Below are 18489 nucleotides of genomic sequence, written 5' to 3'. Positions count from 1 at the left end.
AAAAATTTTCCACTTGATAGGGACAAGGATGCCGACATTTTGTCCATTTCTCTCGAGACTTTCGCTGGTTTTAATGAGATATTGTGTCGCCAGCACTAAATTGTATTCCGACTTCCGACGTTTTTCTTCCGAACTTACTTCCGACATCATGAACGTCAGAACAAAATTTGAATTTGCCACCAAAACATTGTCGGAAGAGCGTTCGGAAGTATGGAAATCGACTTCCGAACCTCAATTTGGTGCCAGCGACGTTGTCAACGACAAAACAAACTCGATTTTGTGACAGATAACACCGTGCAGTGCTGCATATTTATTTTATTTTTCCGTGTGAATTTCGTCGGAAGTGGGCCTTGCTGCCAGTTCATCAGCGTGATATAAACAGTTTTGATCTAAATGCACAATATATATTGCGGACATTCATCGTCGTTTTTTGCTATTTGGCGTCAAAACCAAATGTAAGCAAGCCGGCTGGTGGAATAATTCTGGTTGGAAATGCAATATATGAAGATTTATAACGATAAATGTGCTCAACCGTAGCATAATGGGCCAAGGTTTGAGCCGTTACCCCTATAATTTTCTTGTATCACTTTCTCTACAAATAATCATCATTGATGACTTTCGGTCATTCCGCAGGGTTCATTGGACATGTTTCGAGTCTTGGAGATATAACTACTTCGAATTCAGAAAAGTGACAAAAAATGTACCTTTTATTTGTTCAATTCAAGTCCGGATCGTTTGCTCTGATTTATGCAGACGGTGGGAAGACAAATTAATGCGCGTTTGATAGTGATATTTTAATTTGTCTTACTGCAATGGAGCAATGAATCTACTGGGAAAAATGAAGCAGATTCCACTGTACAAGAAACAGAAATTGCAAAAAGCAACTTTGAAGCTCTTGCGAAACATGCTGTTATCAAGACCCTTGTGGAACTGGCCGAATTGTTAGAGATCTCTGTCGGCAGTGATAAGGAGCGCCGTCGATAACCAAGGTTTCATTGAAATTAGGCATCTAAATCAAGATGGACAGTGGATTATATTTTACGAGCAACGTTTGATCGTGATGCCACCGGTGTGGTGCGATGTCTGTCACATGCCAGATGAGCGGCAGATTTTATTGCAGGGAGTGCAGTTGTGCTACACAAATAGAACGCATTCCATAGTGTTGGTTTGCCGATTTGGATGGGTAACTCATTGGGGACTATCCTCAACGGTGTCTGCCACCAACGATTTGGACACGGATATCGACCTTTGTTTGTGCTTACTAACCGAAAGGGAACCCATTCTCCTTTTTCGGGTTTTTTCAAAGCGATTTCAGGAAAGAAAATAGTAGTGATATATTCTTTCGTATTGGATGTGTGCGGTTCTATCGTGTTTCCTTTAGCACGCTGGACGATCACGCGATCATCAAAATATGTTGTTCTGCGATTAGCAAATAAAAATTTAGTGCGCGTCTAATCGTGTTTCTTTTAGCACGCATAATGAAGCAATGGAGAAAATAATTGAAATAGGTATATCGCATACGACGGACCATCGTGTTTTTTTTTATTGAAAGAAGGTGGAAACATTATTGTCATTCGACACTAATTCGGCTCTCACGCAACAAATTCCAGATGTAGAGCAATGACCTATTAGAAAACAGTTTGAGGTCCTTTAAGGACTACAACAGGTAACGAAAGACAACAAAATGACATTTCCCGTCACTGGATTGAAGTATGCAAAATGGATACCGAAGAGCAACACACTATCCTCGCCAGCATAGATGTTTCGACCAGTGACGACAACGACAATCTTTCAATGTACTTTATAACTTCTTTTCTCCAGGTTTAAAGAAAGTGGTTTTATATTTTTTGTTTTGCCGACCTAAACATGTATAAAGCTTAAGCTTAAGAAATTCATGTTTCTATATGAAAATAGACATACCATAAAATTAAACAGATTTTTTCATGAATCAGTTCCTTTTCAGGAAAAAACATCTATCCACAAGTTTTTCTAGACTTTAATTGTAAATTCTCTCTAACAAGTGTGAGGAATAAAGTGATTCTGAAAAAAAACATTTGCATTTGCTGGTTACATTAATGGATGAAGTGAAACGTATTTCTTATTTCATGATCAAAATAATGAAATAAACTAAAATAATTAAAAATCACAATTATAGAAAAAAATGATAACGAATTTGAAATTCAATCGTAGTAGGCATTTGAAATGCCAGCATATACTAATGAGAAGCAAGCTAATGAGAAAAATTTTGGAATTCAATCTCAGTAGGCTGACAGGGAAATCTAGATTATTCGAACGGTGAAAATAAACGATGATCATTCAGTGTTCTGTTTTTGAGGCGTAAACATGCGAATTATCCTTCGTGTTCTGCGCTTGTTTTCGTTGGTAAAAGGCAAATCAGAAGACGGATATGCTTGGCTACAACAACAAGGTTTTCTCAAAGCTCTGCAAAAAAACACCTGTGGTTTCTTAGTTTGAAAGTGAAAAAAATTAAGAAGCTGCTGAAATTCTTTTGATAGTGTACCCACCCGTTTGACAGATTCCACTTAAAATATTAGCTCGAAGGAATTTCTACAAAGATTCAGCTACAACACTTATGACTTTTTGGATTCAGATGTTACCTTTGAAGCTTCTTCTTTAGATTTTTTTACTTAAGCTACAACTCTTGTACAGTAAGTTGCTTTAGATTTTAATAAAATTCATTTCAAAATCAAATTTTCCAAAAATAAACAACTGAATGTTTGATCAACAAGTATCTGAAGAATGAAAGTAAATTCAAACTAATATACCGTTTTATTCCGCAAGCTACTATTTTGTTTTCTAACAAAAATTATACCCACAAAATATCGTCCAAAGGATAAAAACAATATTTCATTTTTGAAAAAAAAACGCGCCTTGAATTTCTCAATAATAGCATGCGGAAAATGGCCACCGATTTGTCAAAAGAATCCCACCCGATGGTATTTCCATTTTCTAGAAATTTCAAGGTTGTAACACCCAACCAAAGGAGTGCAGATTTTAATACAGTTCTGCATGAGAAACTTTGAAATATACTATCTCGAAAGAGTTTATTTAACCATTGTATTGAAATCTAACAATTTTGTATGATTTTAATACAGTGTCTGTATAAAAAGCTTATATTAAATATATTATTAATATAGGGGTAATGACGGCTTTGGCAGGTTTTGTTCTATTATTGGCAGGGGGGTTTTTTATGATTGATTATGCTCATATTTGGCCCAAACATTCTTTGCATATCAATGAATATTGTGGCCAAATTTCATAATATTCGGTCGATAAAAACCCCCCTGCCAATAATAGAACAAAACCTGCCAAAGCCGTCTGTTCCCCAATTATATGTAAATAAATTGTATTGTATTATAACCTTGCAGAGTTGTATATGCCAAGATTTTAAACAATAATTGTAAGTTTTGTTTTTTGGTGAAGTTACGTTATAGAATTTGTGTCTCTCGTAACATGCACAATGGATGGACATTAGGGTGGCTCAAAAAACACTTTTTCAAATTTTTTGATGGGCCGCCCTCTTATTCGGTTCTATTTGGTGCCCTGATGTTCTGGAAAAAAATTCAGCCAAATCGGATAACGTTTGGGCGGTGCTAAACTCGTTGGAAGTTTATATGGAATAATGTATGCAGAAACATCCTGAAACAGTTATTTGCAGTTGGACGGCACAATTTACGATCTAGAACCATGATACTCATTTAGCTCTTGTAGAATTAAATACAGAATGTTATGCTGAAAACCGCGAGAAGATTTGAGTTTATTAGACAAAGATATTAGCATTTTACTGGAGTGTTGTAGGGGTGAATTTATTTCTTTTCAAGGGTAAAAGAAACGAAATTTGCTCGAACCCCACTTCAGCGAAATGCTAATAACTTAGCCGAGCAAACTCTAATCTTCTCGCGGTTTTTTGCATAACATTCTGTATTAAATTCTTCAAGATCTGAATGCGTATCATAGTTTTTCATCGTAAGTTGTGCCGTCCAACTGCAATTCACTGTTTTTGGATGTTTCTGCATACATTTTTTCCATATAAACTTCCAACGAGTTTAGTACCACCCAAACATTGACCGATTTGACTGAAATTTTGTCCAGAGCATCAGGGCATCAAATAGAACCGAAGCCCATCAAAAAATTAAAAAAAAGTTTTTCTCATAGTAATTTGAGCCACCCTAATGGACATATATGTATAACCAAACTTCACTTCCCGCTGATTCTGATGATAAAATGATCCATGGTTTTAATATCTTCCATTGAACATTTTCTAAAATCCAATCATGTTGAAAGATATTCAACATTTCCTTCCGGTTGATTTTGAAATTAGTTGAAGCTAAAATCTTAACATTACAAGGAAGTTGCTTACAGTTTAAACTGAAAAGTGCTTAATATAGACTACCTTGACAGTTAGAAATATTCCATCTGGAGATGAAATGTTAATAAAGTAGAAGAAGATGTCTGAATAAGTGTACGAGGTGAAGGCGATGTAGGCACTTGCTTCAATTTGACTTCATGCAAAGTGTAGGTATATTGCTACAAAAGCTTCTTCCAATAAACTTGAATGTGCAAAACTCTAACAAATTTTAAATTCCTAATCATTAAGTTTCATTAACGCTGAAGGTCATAATCGACTTAAACCCACCCTCTATGTCTTCTTTTCGAACCAATATTCATAAAATATTCATCAATATGGAATAAGTTGCACTACAACTTTGTAAAACATGTTATGTCAATATTCCGGAAAATAATAGATTTTTTTTATTCTTCAGAAAAGAGCCACTCTATTTTCGGTAGTTTCAAAGGACTTTACTATTCAGAACAACTTTGTAGAACAATTTTTTTCCAAAAAAATATTGTTGAGACGTACAACACATCTTTGCTCGTAAATCTGCAGGTAGGTAGGTAAAAACTTTCCCTTCGATGGGACTCGAACCCATGACCCTACAGTACGCTAGACTGGTGCTTTAACCAACTAAGCTACGAAGGACCTCCGACGGCCTTCGCAACCTAGCGGCTACTGGACGAGCTCGAGATTCCCAAATTGGACGCATAGTCAAATCACTCGCAATCCATTTCTCAAGCCAACACTTCCACATGTGTATAGTACACGTTCACATTTGAGGAGCGTGAGTATTTAGAATGTCTGTTGGATATTTTGTGTTCTTAATTGTTAACAGCCAATAGACATTAGTCACATAGAACATTACATATTCTGGAGTGTGTAAGCAATAAATAGCGTATCGATTGATTTTGAAATAATGCGAATGAAAAATGTCTTACTTAAACGAGTTCTCTCGCGGGTGGAGGATAAATAAATTGGGAATTGAGAAAATGTTTACTAGAACTACTGTTTAGACACTGTAGAGTCTCAAAAAGTTCGTAAAAATGCCTAAATTGAAAACGGTATTTTTCAAAATTTCATTTGTCAGTCAGAAAATTTCAAAACATATTAGCAAAATTTTAAAGTTTTATTCAGAAAAAATCGCAACGATTTTAATGTGGTTATAGAACCAAAATAATTCTACTATGTATATTTATTTCGAACTACCGTAAGGACCTATCTTGGGCAATACATTTCGATTAGTCATTCCAATTATTTGTTGTTACTAAGAAATCTCCAAATCAGGTCAATATTAATTTATCCAAAAATCAAAGAAAAATGCCTATCGATTGTTGTATTGCTCATGTATCATTTTAATCAACGTCGCGTGCTTACAAGTGCGAGACAGATACCTACCCAGAAACCAGAATTATACGGATCAGTTTGTTGCAGAGAATCGATCATGCAAATTAAGTACCTACGACAATCATAAACAAGGTAGTAAACTTGTCTACGATTTCTAGTGAAACGTTTTACGGTGAAACTATTGGTACTATCGGATATGCAGCAGATGCCTTGCAAATTGATTAGCATTACATCCTGTAACAGATTTATGGAAAATTTCCTTCGCACAGACTGGACGATAAACAATAATCAAATGGTGCTGGTAATTATATTCTAATTATCCTTGCATTGACAATGACTGCATGCATGGTCTATAGACTGTGAATTTCTTAGCGATGTGGGATTTGAATTTCTACTTCAATAAATAATGGGAAACGCAATTCATTTAGGGGCAATGAAGGCTTTGGCAGATTATTTTAGATTTTTACATGACACTTCTGTAGGTTCTTCAGAAGTAGAATCTTCTGGTCAAATTTTAGCCAGAACTTGCTGTAACCATGTCACCAACCAAGCCATGGGAATAAATTTTCCTGAGATCGATAGCTCGTCCTATTGTGCAAACATTAAGGTCTGTCTCATTTGGAGAATTAAACTTAAAAGTGACAGTTCGAAAACTAGAAAATTACCCGATCAGCAATTCCCAGACATCGATGAAAAATGATTCGATATCTGTCAAAAGCAATCTTGCTCTCACTTTCAAGTTTAATTTCAGTTTAATTCTCCAAATGAGACAGACCCTACAATATGCAAAAAGCGTGACAAATATATCTATAGAAAAGGTATTTTAAAAATCCTAGATAATTATTCAAAATTTAAGTTTTTTTATATAGTCAACTGTCTAAAAATTAGCTTCAAGATATTGTGGTAAATAAAGAAGTCTTTGGAAATCGTTCTACTCCTATACATATAAGTAAGAGGTAATATTAAATATCGTTGCAATGCTCAATCAAACACTTACCAAGCAAAATTTCCACCGTACATTCACTCATGTAGTCATGGCAATCGAACGTTTTCCCGGCCTCCTTGTGCATCTTATCCACCACCAGTCGGGAATTCTCGTTGAACAAATCGATGAAGCTCTTGAGCACGTTCAAATGGAAGGTAGGAGCGATGAGTTTGCGATGTTGGCGCCATTTGTGACCTGCGAAGCAAGTAATTGGTCATTCGTCGTGACAATGTTTTAAATCCCTACAGCGTGATATGGATCGCAGCTCAATCGATTTAAATTATCCAGTCGCTAATCGAAAATCGGTCACAATTGGTGATTATGCGTAAACTTGCGACGCCTTATCGTGACGACCGGAAGCCAGGAGGTCGTGCAATGTCAAACGGCAGCAATAAAAATTCAAGCGAAAGCACGGCGAAAATTAATTCTAAATTAATGCAGATCAGCTACTTTAGTTGGTGTGCGGTAAAAGACAATGAAAAGTGCCCTCGTGTTAGAGACAATCACGAAGACGCGCCATATCAAGCGCACGTATGCAAATTTGTCCGTAGTAACATTCTATCGTCATGAAATATGTACATACCTAGTTGATGGAACTTATACACCGTGGGACGGAATCTTTAATGCCGCGTACGTAGCTACTACTTGCTATAACATAGCAGTTTGGTGATATGCTGCGTGCTTATGCCATTTCGCAGAACCAAATTAGCATGATATCACGGAATTATGATCAACAGACATTCAGTAAAATAATTCCATTTGAATTTTGTTCGTTTGGATTGAATTCAATGTTCTATCTTGATTGCAGAAAAGCATATTATAGTTACTGAATTGAGTTTACTTATTCACTATACTATGGCCTATGTCAATAGTGTACTGCCTGGAGTATTCAAAATCAAATCGATAATACGTACCTGTGCTGATTAGGAGACCATTACCCAGCCAAGGTTTGAAGAAACGATATTCGGGCGATTTGTCGATGTAAACGTGACTGCTGAGGAGCAGTTCGACATCACGTGGATCCACCAGGAAAACAATCAGCTTCGGTCCGATCCAAATCTTGATGACCTGATTGAAGTCCTTTCCTTTCTCGATTACGTTGCGGAACACGGCTGGAAGAAAATGTACAGATATATGTTATCAATGTTGAAGAATTGTGTTCTCAAATCGTGGCAGAAGGTAGACGCACACATGCGACAAGCTCGCAATTATCCTCTTAAGTTTTATGTTGTTTACCCGCATGGCGGTCAGGCAAGCGTATGGGAAATTGAATTTGCGTCCACGGAATTGTTTCAGCAACGTGGAATGTTATGATGCAATGGATACGAATCGGACATCGCGCACGGCGCAGGAGTGTGTGGTGAGGTCAAGCAACTATACTTTCCTCCATTATGTCTGATTATGGCGCAGGAGTGAATAATGTCTTCCCGTTTAGGGTGACCGCTTTTGTCTTGACCATTAAGTTAGTCATCAATTCAGACTGTATCGAGCCATCGAGCCGGTCCGCGGTCGAGTATCATTTTGGGGATCTAGACTTTCGTGCTATGGCGAACCAAATGTGCCATTGTGATCGTCTGTGGTGGGGATGCGATTTTGAACAAGGTATCTACGTAAAGCTACCTTTTCCAGCGGCATGTGCTTGTCAATTGATGCCATTACGTCCAAAGCATGCAACGGCATTCTTGTAATAAAAAAATCATTAGGTGAATGGATACAAATAGATTCTGGATTGATGATGAAATTAGGAAAAGTCATTCAGCATAATAACTAATTTAATCATGATGGAGCACTGGCGCATATACATAACAAATATGCACAAATAAATTACGAATCCGTGATGTCAAGGGCATCAATGGTTTTCTATGTAGTCCCATTAGGTCAAATCATCGTAAGCCGCGTTTTATATGCTCTTATAAGGCGATACAATAAATGATGATTACTTCAGAGCAACGATTTATCTCAATCATTGGAGACTTGCCTTTAAAAAGTAGAGGAGAGTGGTCCAAAATGCCCCTACATCAATATGAAGCGAAAAACCGAATCATTTCAGCGTGAAGATAAAAAATATAAAACTATCTATACAAATCACAATGATCTCCTACTAAAAAAACATGAAATAAATGGTGAACGCATGGTTGATTGTACGATATTCTCAATTGATACAACCAAAAATCAAAGATTTTTTCTCAATCTTTGGAATACATCCCGAATAATGAATATCTAATACGATTATATGAGCTGGACCATTTTGTTCCATGGGTGATTTGTGCACCATACTCCCCAACAACAACATCACGGGTGAAACTGCGTACGTGACCCAGTAGTTTTGGAAGTTCAAGTAATAATTGATCAGATTGATCAAATTAGTCAAATCTTGATTTTGATTGGGACTTAAATAAAATATATTATAAAACAACCTTTTTGTATTTTTTGTAAAAGTAGAAATACATATGGAGATGAGTGTTCGACTGTAATATTCTGTAATTATGTTGGTATATTCGGCTGTGCAGTCCAAGAACTCGGTCAAAACGGCACAGCCGAATATACCAACATAATTAATAGAAATACAGGGAGAAGTTTGATATATGAGACAAGATGGTCAAGGGGATTATGTAAATGGGCCTTCTCTTTCAAAGGAACCTATATTCCGACGTGAACTTGAATTCTCGTAGTTATTAACTAATAGTTTCTTTTTTTGTCCGCCAATTGCACTTTTGTACGTAGGGTTAGACGAAAAGGTTGAGATAGCAAAATTTTGTCGAAATACAAATAATCATAACTTTGCGTAGAATAATCCCATTTTGATAAAACCGGGACCATCAGAAGCGAACACTCTTCTAGTATTCTAGATCTGTCTTCGAGCATCGGTTTTGGAATCATCTGTAACCATGCATATATGCTGCCCATGATTCCATAGTTGACGTAACAACCCGACCAGTTAGTCATAACAAAATTTTATCACAATTATATCAATATGTGTTACAAATAACAAAACTTGCAATAATTTTGTTATAAATTTTCTGCCAAAGATGGAGGAAAGAAAGTTTCATGATCGTCATAACATGATTATAACATAATGTGTTATGTTTATTTCTACCGAACAAAAAATTGCCTACCTTTTTGGTAGATATGAATTGTAAAAAAACGAAGGTACCACCTACAGTATAACTCGAACCTACATTCAAAGTTGAGAACATAATTTGTTATAGTACAAGCTATTTTCACCACTTTTTATGTAACACAACGAGCTATATTTTTGTTCAATAAATAACATATTTAGTAATATTTTTGTTAAAACTAGAAGAGATTTTGTTAAAATTTTTGTTATTTTAACTACTATAATAGTACATGTTTTATAACAACCGCTGTTATGAAAAACTACTGTAACAGAATAACATTATTATTATTTAATCAGACTAAGGCCGAAGTGGCCTGTGCGGTATATAAGAGTCTTCTCCATTCGGCTCGGTCCATGGCTACACGTCGCCAACCACGCAGTCTACGGAGGGTCCGCAAGTCATCTTCCACCTGATCGATCCACCTTGCCCGCTGCGCACCTCGCCTTCTTGTGCCCGTCGGATCGTTGTCGAGAACCATTTTCACCGGGTTACTGTCCGACATTCTGGCTACGTGGCCCATCGCAGTCGTCCGATTTTCGCGGTGTGAACGATGGATGGTTCTCCCAACAGCTGATGCAATTCGTGGTTCATTCGCCTCCTCCACGTACCGTCCGCCATCTGCACCCCACCATAGATGGTACGCAGCACTTTCCTTTCGAAAACTCCAAGTGCGCGTTGGTCCTCCACGAGCATCGTCCAGGTCTCGTGTCCGTAGAGGACTACCGGTCTAATTAGCGTTTTGTAGATTGTCAGTTTGGTACGGCGGCGAACTCTATTCGATCGGAGCGTCTTGCGGAGTCCAAAGTACGTACGATTTCCAGCCACTATGCGTCTCCGAATTTCTCTGCTGGTGTCATTTTCGGCAGTCACCAGTGAGCCCAAGTACACAAATTCTTCTACCACCTCGATTTCGTCACCACCGATGCAAACTCGCGGTGGGTGGCTCACATTGTCTTCTCTTGAACCTCTGCCTATCATGTACTTCGTCTTCGACGTGTTGATGACTAGTCCGATCCGCTTAGCTTCCCTCTTCAGTCTGATGTAGGCTTCCTCCATCTTCTCAAAGTTACGTGCCATAATATCTATGTCGTCGGCGAAACCAAATAGCTGGACGGACTTATTGAAAATTGTACCACTCGTGTTAATCCCTGCTCTTCGTATTACCCCTTCCAAAGCGATGTTGAATAGCAAACACGAAAGACCATCACCTTGCCGTAACCCTCTGCGGGTTTCGAAGGGACTCGAGAATGCCCCTGAAACTCGAACTACGCACATCACCCGATCCATCGTCGCTTTGATCAACCGTGTCAGTTTATCCGGAAAACCGTGTTCGTGCATTAGCTGCCATAGCTGGTCCCGATCGATTGTATCATATGCGGCTTTAAAGTCGATGAATAGATGATGTGTGGGCACGTTGTATTCGCGGCATTTCTGCAGTACTTGGTGGTAACAGAATAACAAGGTCTGATATAAATCTGTTACTATCTACTGGTCGGGTAACCTTTGCACTTTCGCATGTATTTCGAATAATTTAGGGACAAAGATCGTAAATTTTAAACATTTCAACCCTTAACCCTTAAGGTGATTATAGAATGAAGCCGTGGTGAATTTCAAATTCACCACACGTCTATCTAGATACATTTCCAAAAGCCCAAATCTGGCGTAATAGTTTTCGTACAGTGCCGAAACTCAAATTATGATTGTTCTGCATAACTAAGCAAACGATCTACCATTATTTCAGCCCCATACGCGTTATGGTTCTTTCATCTCGTGCTCTTGAAAAAAAAATATTGGAAAAGCACGTGGTTTACAAAATGGACGATTTTTGGTTTTATTGTATAATCACCTTAAAGCGCAAGGCGATGTTTTGAAATCGCCGAAAATATTTTTAACGTAAATAACTTAAATTTATTCACAATAAACTTGCTTCGGTTTGTTGTTTTAAAACAACATTGCGCATTTAAGGGTTAAGCACTTAAATGAGACTTGAAACCAACAACGTATTGATGTTGCAGCGGTTGAATTATTCTAGTAAACGCGTAATAAATGAAAGTTTCTAAAATTTCGAATGGTTGATACGTCAACAAGATCATGGACAGTATGGATGTCAATTTCATGTTTTCCAAGACGATAAATATAGAATCTACATTAAAGATACATTTTGGGGACTGCCAGATTCACTGTCCATTTTTTAACAGGCTCCGGGTGTTCTGTGAAATTGACCCTATTTCTGCATATACCTCACGGATTCTCGATCTGCAGCCAGCATTAGTCGGCATATTAAATCTAGTTTCTGGGAAAACCATGAAACATGATGGAAGTAAACGTCACATAAAGTAACAAGCAGAAGAAAAATGCATTTTTAATATACTCTCGGGAAACCCGAAACATCTCCGGTGGCCAATAGCCATTCTGAGGTTTTGGATGGGGACAGATGACAAGAAGTGAAGAACGGATTATAATCATAATTCACAGAAATAAGATATAAAAACCCACAACAAACCACCTAGCGGTGATGATGCCTTTTTCGATTCAATCGTTTGGTTTCATTCGTTTTTAAAGTTGTTGTTTTTTTTGTAAGAACGATCATATTAAGTAAATCGGACTGCACCATTTTGGTCCCGGTTTATCATATTAAATCCCCTTTTTCGTCATTGTAAAAAAAACAGTGTTTGCAACTCGTTGCAAGACTCATCTTTTCAGCACCATTGTTTTATTCCTTGTCGGGTATATTCATTACTGCGATCAGTTATTTCATCTATTGTGATATATTCCCATTTTTTTAGCTGAGCCATCGTCATTCAATGACTAAGAGCTTTGTCCCAGTTCGGTACTACACTCCTCATAATATGCAATACCGATTTGATCTCCAAGCTGAAGAACTTACGTATTTGATTGAAAAGTGCCGGACACCGGCATAATAAATGTTCTGAGTCTTCCTTCTGCATATCATAAAAGCGACAACCATCATCTTGAAGTTTTCCTATCAGCTTCAAGTGATAATGGCTCGGACAGTAGCCTGCTATAAGATCTGTGTACATGCAAAGGTCATTTTGAGAAAGATTTATGATTTGTGATTTACTGAAATCTTCGGAGTGATAAATCGCTTCGATCGCCTAGCAATAAAAGTACTACTCCAATTGGTTTCAACCTTCAAAGATCCCCAAGCCTCCAGCTCTTCTCTAAGAGAAAAGGGGGATGTAGCACACAAAGTAGGCTGACCAGATCAGTTCGGTTAAAAAACGGGACGAACGCGCATCCAAAACGGGACATGTCCAAAAACCTTGTGATTCAAATTCAAGAGCTGTGGAAATTTCAAAATTAATGGGCAAAATTTTCATCCTCCGTGTAAGAAATTAGAAATATTTAAAAGTGAATCATTCACCTTCTATTGTTTTAAGTTAGTTTTGGGAAAATACTGAACTACAAATATTTCACTCTTCAAAGGGACGCGGATAAAACACGAAGGAATAGAAAATTACTTCTTTCGATATTTAAAAAAGTAGGAAATTTTGAAATTTTATTTCAATCTACTCTTAGGATTTTATTATTGACCAATATCAAAAACTTGTCCAATTCTAAACAATTGGAATTAACTGCCTAAGGCCGGTTTTGGCATTAGAAAGCTAAGAAAAAAATAGTTAAAAAATGTTAAATGAAGGCTAAGAAAAAATGTCAAAAGACAAATGCGAGAAGAGCTATAGGGTGGGACTATTAATTTCCCGTGCCAAATCCCTTTGTCATGAATATAGGTAAGTGGGAAAAAATCTGCGGATAAGAATAACAAGAATCTCAACAAGGAAAAAACATTATTTAAATGTAGTTTTAATTATTTCCATGAATATGGTTGGCGCATGAGAATAAAGGTCAAATTTAATCAATTCACAGTCCTTTTTGATCGAAATTTATTTAACCTTCTGTCTGTGCTCAAAAAAACTTACGTTGTCTGTGCTCTGGGGTCAAATTGACCCCAAATTGAAATTGTTATAACTTTTTTAATGTTAGACCAATTTTGGATTTCTTGGTCTGTTTCGAAAGATAATTTAATCATCTTTCAGGTCGTTACCAAAGATTGACTATAGGTGGGCGGGTACATCGCGGGGAGGGGTTTTAGTGAACAAGGGTACAAAAACAGTGATTTTTCATGATTATTTTACTTATATCCGAAAATCCTATCCATTTTGAACTGCAACTTTTTTAAAAAAGCTATGCAGGAAGGCATGTGCTTTGGCATGAGGCGTTGATAAATTTAGAACTCGGCCGCCAGGTGGTGGTATATTTGAATTCATTATTTTAGACTACTCAAGATATTCCGATATATAGAATTCTCCTCAGTGTAAATATTCTTATCGTACAATTTAAAAAATGGGAAGAAGTGCTCATTATATTGAGCACCGCTTTGTAGTGCTAGACATCCTGACCAATGTTGCCGAATACAACTTGGGTGTAGGTATGAGGGATCTCAAGCTAAAGCAATATTTCATATATGCAAGAATATTGCAAGTACACTAGCGCCGCCTATTTGTAAATTTCCTTATTTATTCCATCACATGAGAGTCTATTCGCACCAGACGAAATTTGTTACAGACGTCATCTTATCAAATTTCAAAATTGTGCGATAAGAATATTTACAATGAGGAAAATGCCATATATCGGAGTTACTTGAATAAGGCATTTTATGAGACAGATCGAAACAGATGTTTTTCTCGTGTTTATCTACTTTGACAATTAGTGGGAGCCCGTTTGTTTGGTAATTTCGCGCTGAACATTCCGATGGGTCCCATCATCAATTCTGCCTGTTTTACTTTTCGTCTACCAGTGTTTTAGAACAAAGTTTTTCATATGATTCTTGAAACGTGTCGTTAGATTATTCATACCATTGCATTCTAAGCATGAAATGCTGAAGAAAACACGAATGAAAATTAAAACTTTACAAACATTATTTGGTGTTCGGACCTAACGGAATGTTCACGCAGAATCATACCAAAACAAAACATTAGATGTAAATAATCGGGCCACCGCTAAACGTCTCATAAAATGCCTTATAGTCTAAAATAATGAATTCAAATATACCGCCACCTAGCGACCAAGCGCTAAACTAATCAATGCCTCATGTCAAAGCAGACGCCTTCCTGCATAATCTTTTTGAAAAGGTGCAGTTCAAAATGGGTAGGATTTTCAGATATAATAAAATAAGCATGAAAAATCACTGTTTTTGTACCCTCTTTACGAAAACCCCTCCCCGCGATGTACCCGCCCACCTATAGTCAATCTTTGGTAACGACCTGAAAGATGATTAAATTATCTTTCGAAACAGCCCCAAAAATCCAAAATTGGCCAAACATTAAAAAAGTTATAGCAATTTCAATTTGGGGTCTATTTGACCTCAGAGCACAGACAACGTAAATTTTTCGAAAAAAGAACACTGTAGCGCATATTTTCAAGATTTTTCAAACGAATTTGCACCTAGGAGACAGATCTCGGCGAGTTTTACCAAACTATCAAAAATTAAGAGAATCGGTTGAAAACTAAAAAAATGGCAGCCACTCAAAGTGGCCTGGGGTCATATTGACCCCAGAGCACAGACAAAAGGTTAAATGACGCTAAAAGTTACCTTACACCTCGGGAATTTCGTCCATTAATTTTGTTCCCATGTGCTCCCAAGAAAGCGAGACTCATGCAATTTCGTCGCGAAAAGTTTTAAAATCCTGGCCAATTTATAGGCTGGTTTACAGCTCGGACTCTCGGAGACATCTAGCGGAATGTATTTTGAATCGGGTCGAATTTCTAATTTTTCATAACGGAATCCAATAAATCTCGTCCACACACATGGGAGTGAAATATGCAGACAAGCTCATGATGTGTGAACTAGCCTTGAAGTACGTAGGGACCTCAAATCTAGCCTTTAATCCAACCAAATCTTCCATCGTTTTGAAACTGCTTTAAACTCAACTTTGTTCAGTAACTGTTAATTTATAAATTATGTTTTCATGTCGTCGTTTTTTACAGTGGATGATTTAAAAACATTCAGAATTATTCAAAAGGATTTTGAAAGATTCTTAATGTTTCGAAAAGAATCAAATGATTGAACAATATGTGGTAAAGAAATATTTGAAAAAAAAAATGAATTACCTACTTCGTTCGAAGGATTTCAAAAGAATAATCGAAAATGAACTTAATCTGAAAATTAGGATGTCTGTCCCTACGCTTCATTTTATTGACGTTGAGACCTGATTTTCTGGAAATACTTGCTAATTAATTCAGTTCCGTTATTAATTCCGTTCAATCCACTGATGAAATTAGCCAAATTTTAATGCCTTCAAAATAAGCAGGCAACATCATTGACTGTATCTCCCGGAGAAGCAGCTGTTGTCATTAACTGTTACAAACCTTAAGAAAAGTCAAATACAAAACGACATTAGATAACATTCTTTTTAAAACAAAAATAATAACATAACATCTCAAACTTTGTTTATGGGTTTCGACCACTTTCTTTGTTGAGAGATGAGCAAGCCGACGACTGTAAATATCTCTAATAAATAAAAACGCAAAAAAAACACTTTCTATGTAGTATGATCAATGTAGAATCAATGAAAAAACGGGACAAATTGCAGATTTTTTAGATTACGACGGGACAGCACAAAAATGTCTAAAAAACGGGACTGTCCCGTTAAATACGGTACGTATGGTCAGCCTAACACAAAGGATCTGGTCCCACAAAATCCTGAGACGATCCGAGCCTTGCTAATTTATCGGCTCTTTCGTTTCCATCAATTCCGCAGTTGACCAGGATCCCTATATAAATCGACTTTATTATGATAAGACAACTATTGGAGTGACTGGATGCACTCCCAAACAGTTTTAGATGTACGTGTTGCCGATTTCAGAGCATTTAAAGCTGCTTGACTGTCGGACATTGTGCATATATTTGAATGTCTATATTTTCTGCGTAAGCATATTTAAGAACATTCTAGTATTGCTTGAATTTCTGCTTGGAATACAGTTGGCCATGATCTCATAGGAATTTTATATGTCTATTCCTGAACCAGTGAGACCTGCTCGAACTCTATTGTTCATTCTTGAACCATTTGTATAAAAAATAATCGACCCTGGTTGTAGGTCTGGCCCTCCCTGTTGCCACGAGTGACGTCCTGGATCGAATATAGCAAACTGTCGAGTGAAGTTGTATTTTTTCATACAATCTTCATTGTTCGACACTAAGCACTACTGCCCAAGATGAATACACAGCTAGGTGTTGCAGTCTGCCCAATTTATGGACGAGAAGAAGGCGGGGGTGAAAAATTCATTTTCGGTGCAAAACATAAACAAACCGGCTGGCTCTCCCATACTAAAATCCAAGATGGCTGAATCGTGAATTTGGCAGATTGGAACACCTAGTGGTGTATTCATCTTGCTACTGCCCACAATCGCATATTTGTACCAAATTAATAGGAAATCCATCAAACATGGGACTAATATGTGACCATAGGCAGCATAGCACCATTACCATTCAGCACCATAGTATTTACCCAGCCTCGTTGGCAGAAGTTCTAGAAATCATGTTCATGGTATAATTATACGTAGAACGGAAGTACTATAGCTCTCTGAATCATTTCATCATCGTAACAGTTTGAAAAAAAAAAACGTCTCTCACGGTAAGCTACATAATATGAGTATGTACAGTATAGAGATAATTGAGAGATTTTTTTTTTTTCATTTTTCTTTGAACTCAATCCCATCTCGTTGGAAAAACTTACAATGAATTATTGGCAGTGGCTGATTTTCTACCCGCCGCTGTCATATCCAGGCGCTATTGTATATGCGCAAAATAGCCAGCATGAGTTAACCGCCAGAAATTTGTATAGCGAAAGACATCTAACGCGGGTTTTCTCAACAGCAGGAACTTTTCACGAAAATCTATTTGGTGCCAGTTATGTAGGAAGGTGTCCGATGCTACGCCTACCGAATATTTTTTCGATAGAGTTCCTTATTTTCGAGATATTAAACCTTAGATGCCTTTCGCCATACTGATTTCAGAATGTTAATGGGCCAAACACAATTGATACGTTTGCGTGCGTTTTGACAGTTTTCCCATGAGAAAACTGTCAAAACGCACGCAAACGTATCAATTGTGATTGGCCCATAACTCCTAGTGTGCCGCTGTAAGCACGCTCAAAGCAGGCGATCTATTCGTGTTGAAAAAATCATCTTTTTGCAACTAGGCTAGATGTACCAGTCGTGGCTATAGCACCAGTTGTCGCACTAGTGCTTTATATGCCAAATGGCCAATCAAATCACCGCAAACCAAGTTCATATCGATAAAGCATATTCTTATGATACGGTAACACCTTTGATCACCTCCAAAACAAGCAAAGCATAATTGTAGAAATTGATTTTGCTTAATTTTTGACGTCCTTTGCACCAGTTGTCGCACTAGTGGTTCCAATTTAGCCATTCCCATAAGAAAACAATGGGATTTGCCGAATAATGCACCAAAATTAAGAATAGTGCCACAACTGGCATGCATTTTCACACAAACACATGCCTTTTACTTATTTTTTTTCTTATGTATGGCGACGATTGGTACACCCACCCTAGTTGTATAATTTTTGCCTTTCCGGAACCGGATCACCTAAGTAAGACGGGTAAGACAGTATAATGCGCCTCCTGGGCATGATGCACCA

General features: G+C 37.3%; 1 protein-coding gene across 1 annotated transcript in view; it reads right to left on the bottom strand.

The window, feature by feature from the left end:
* Positions 1 to 18489, bottom strand: part of LOC134205494 (cytochrome P450 4g15) — a 46320-nt gene that overhangs the window by 10050 nt on the left and 17781 nt on the right. The window contains exons 2-3 of the mRNA XM_062680773.1: positions 7601 to 7798; positions 6699 to 6881 (exon numbers count right to left, since the gene is read on the bottom strand). Coding sequence (XP_062536757.1) covers positions 6699 to 6881; positions 7601 to 7798 — 381 coding nt within the window. The remainder of the gene's footprint in view (positions 1 to 6698; positions 6882 to 7600; positions 7799 to 18489) is intronic.

Source organism: Armigeres subalbatus, chromosome 1 (assembly GCF_024139115.2).
Source record: "Armigeres subalbatus isolate Guangzhou_Male chromosome 1, GZ_Asu_2, whole genome shotgun sequence".
NCBI classification, from domain to species: Eukaryota; Metazoa; Arthropoda; class Insecta; order Diptera; family Culicidae; genus Armigeres; species Armigeres subalbatus.
Note: the sequence above shows the minus strand (reverse complement) of the source record. Positions and strands in the feature narration are given on the sequence as shown.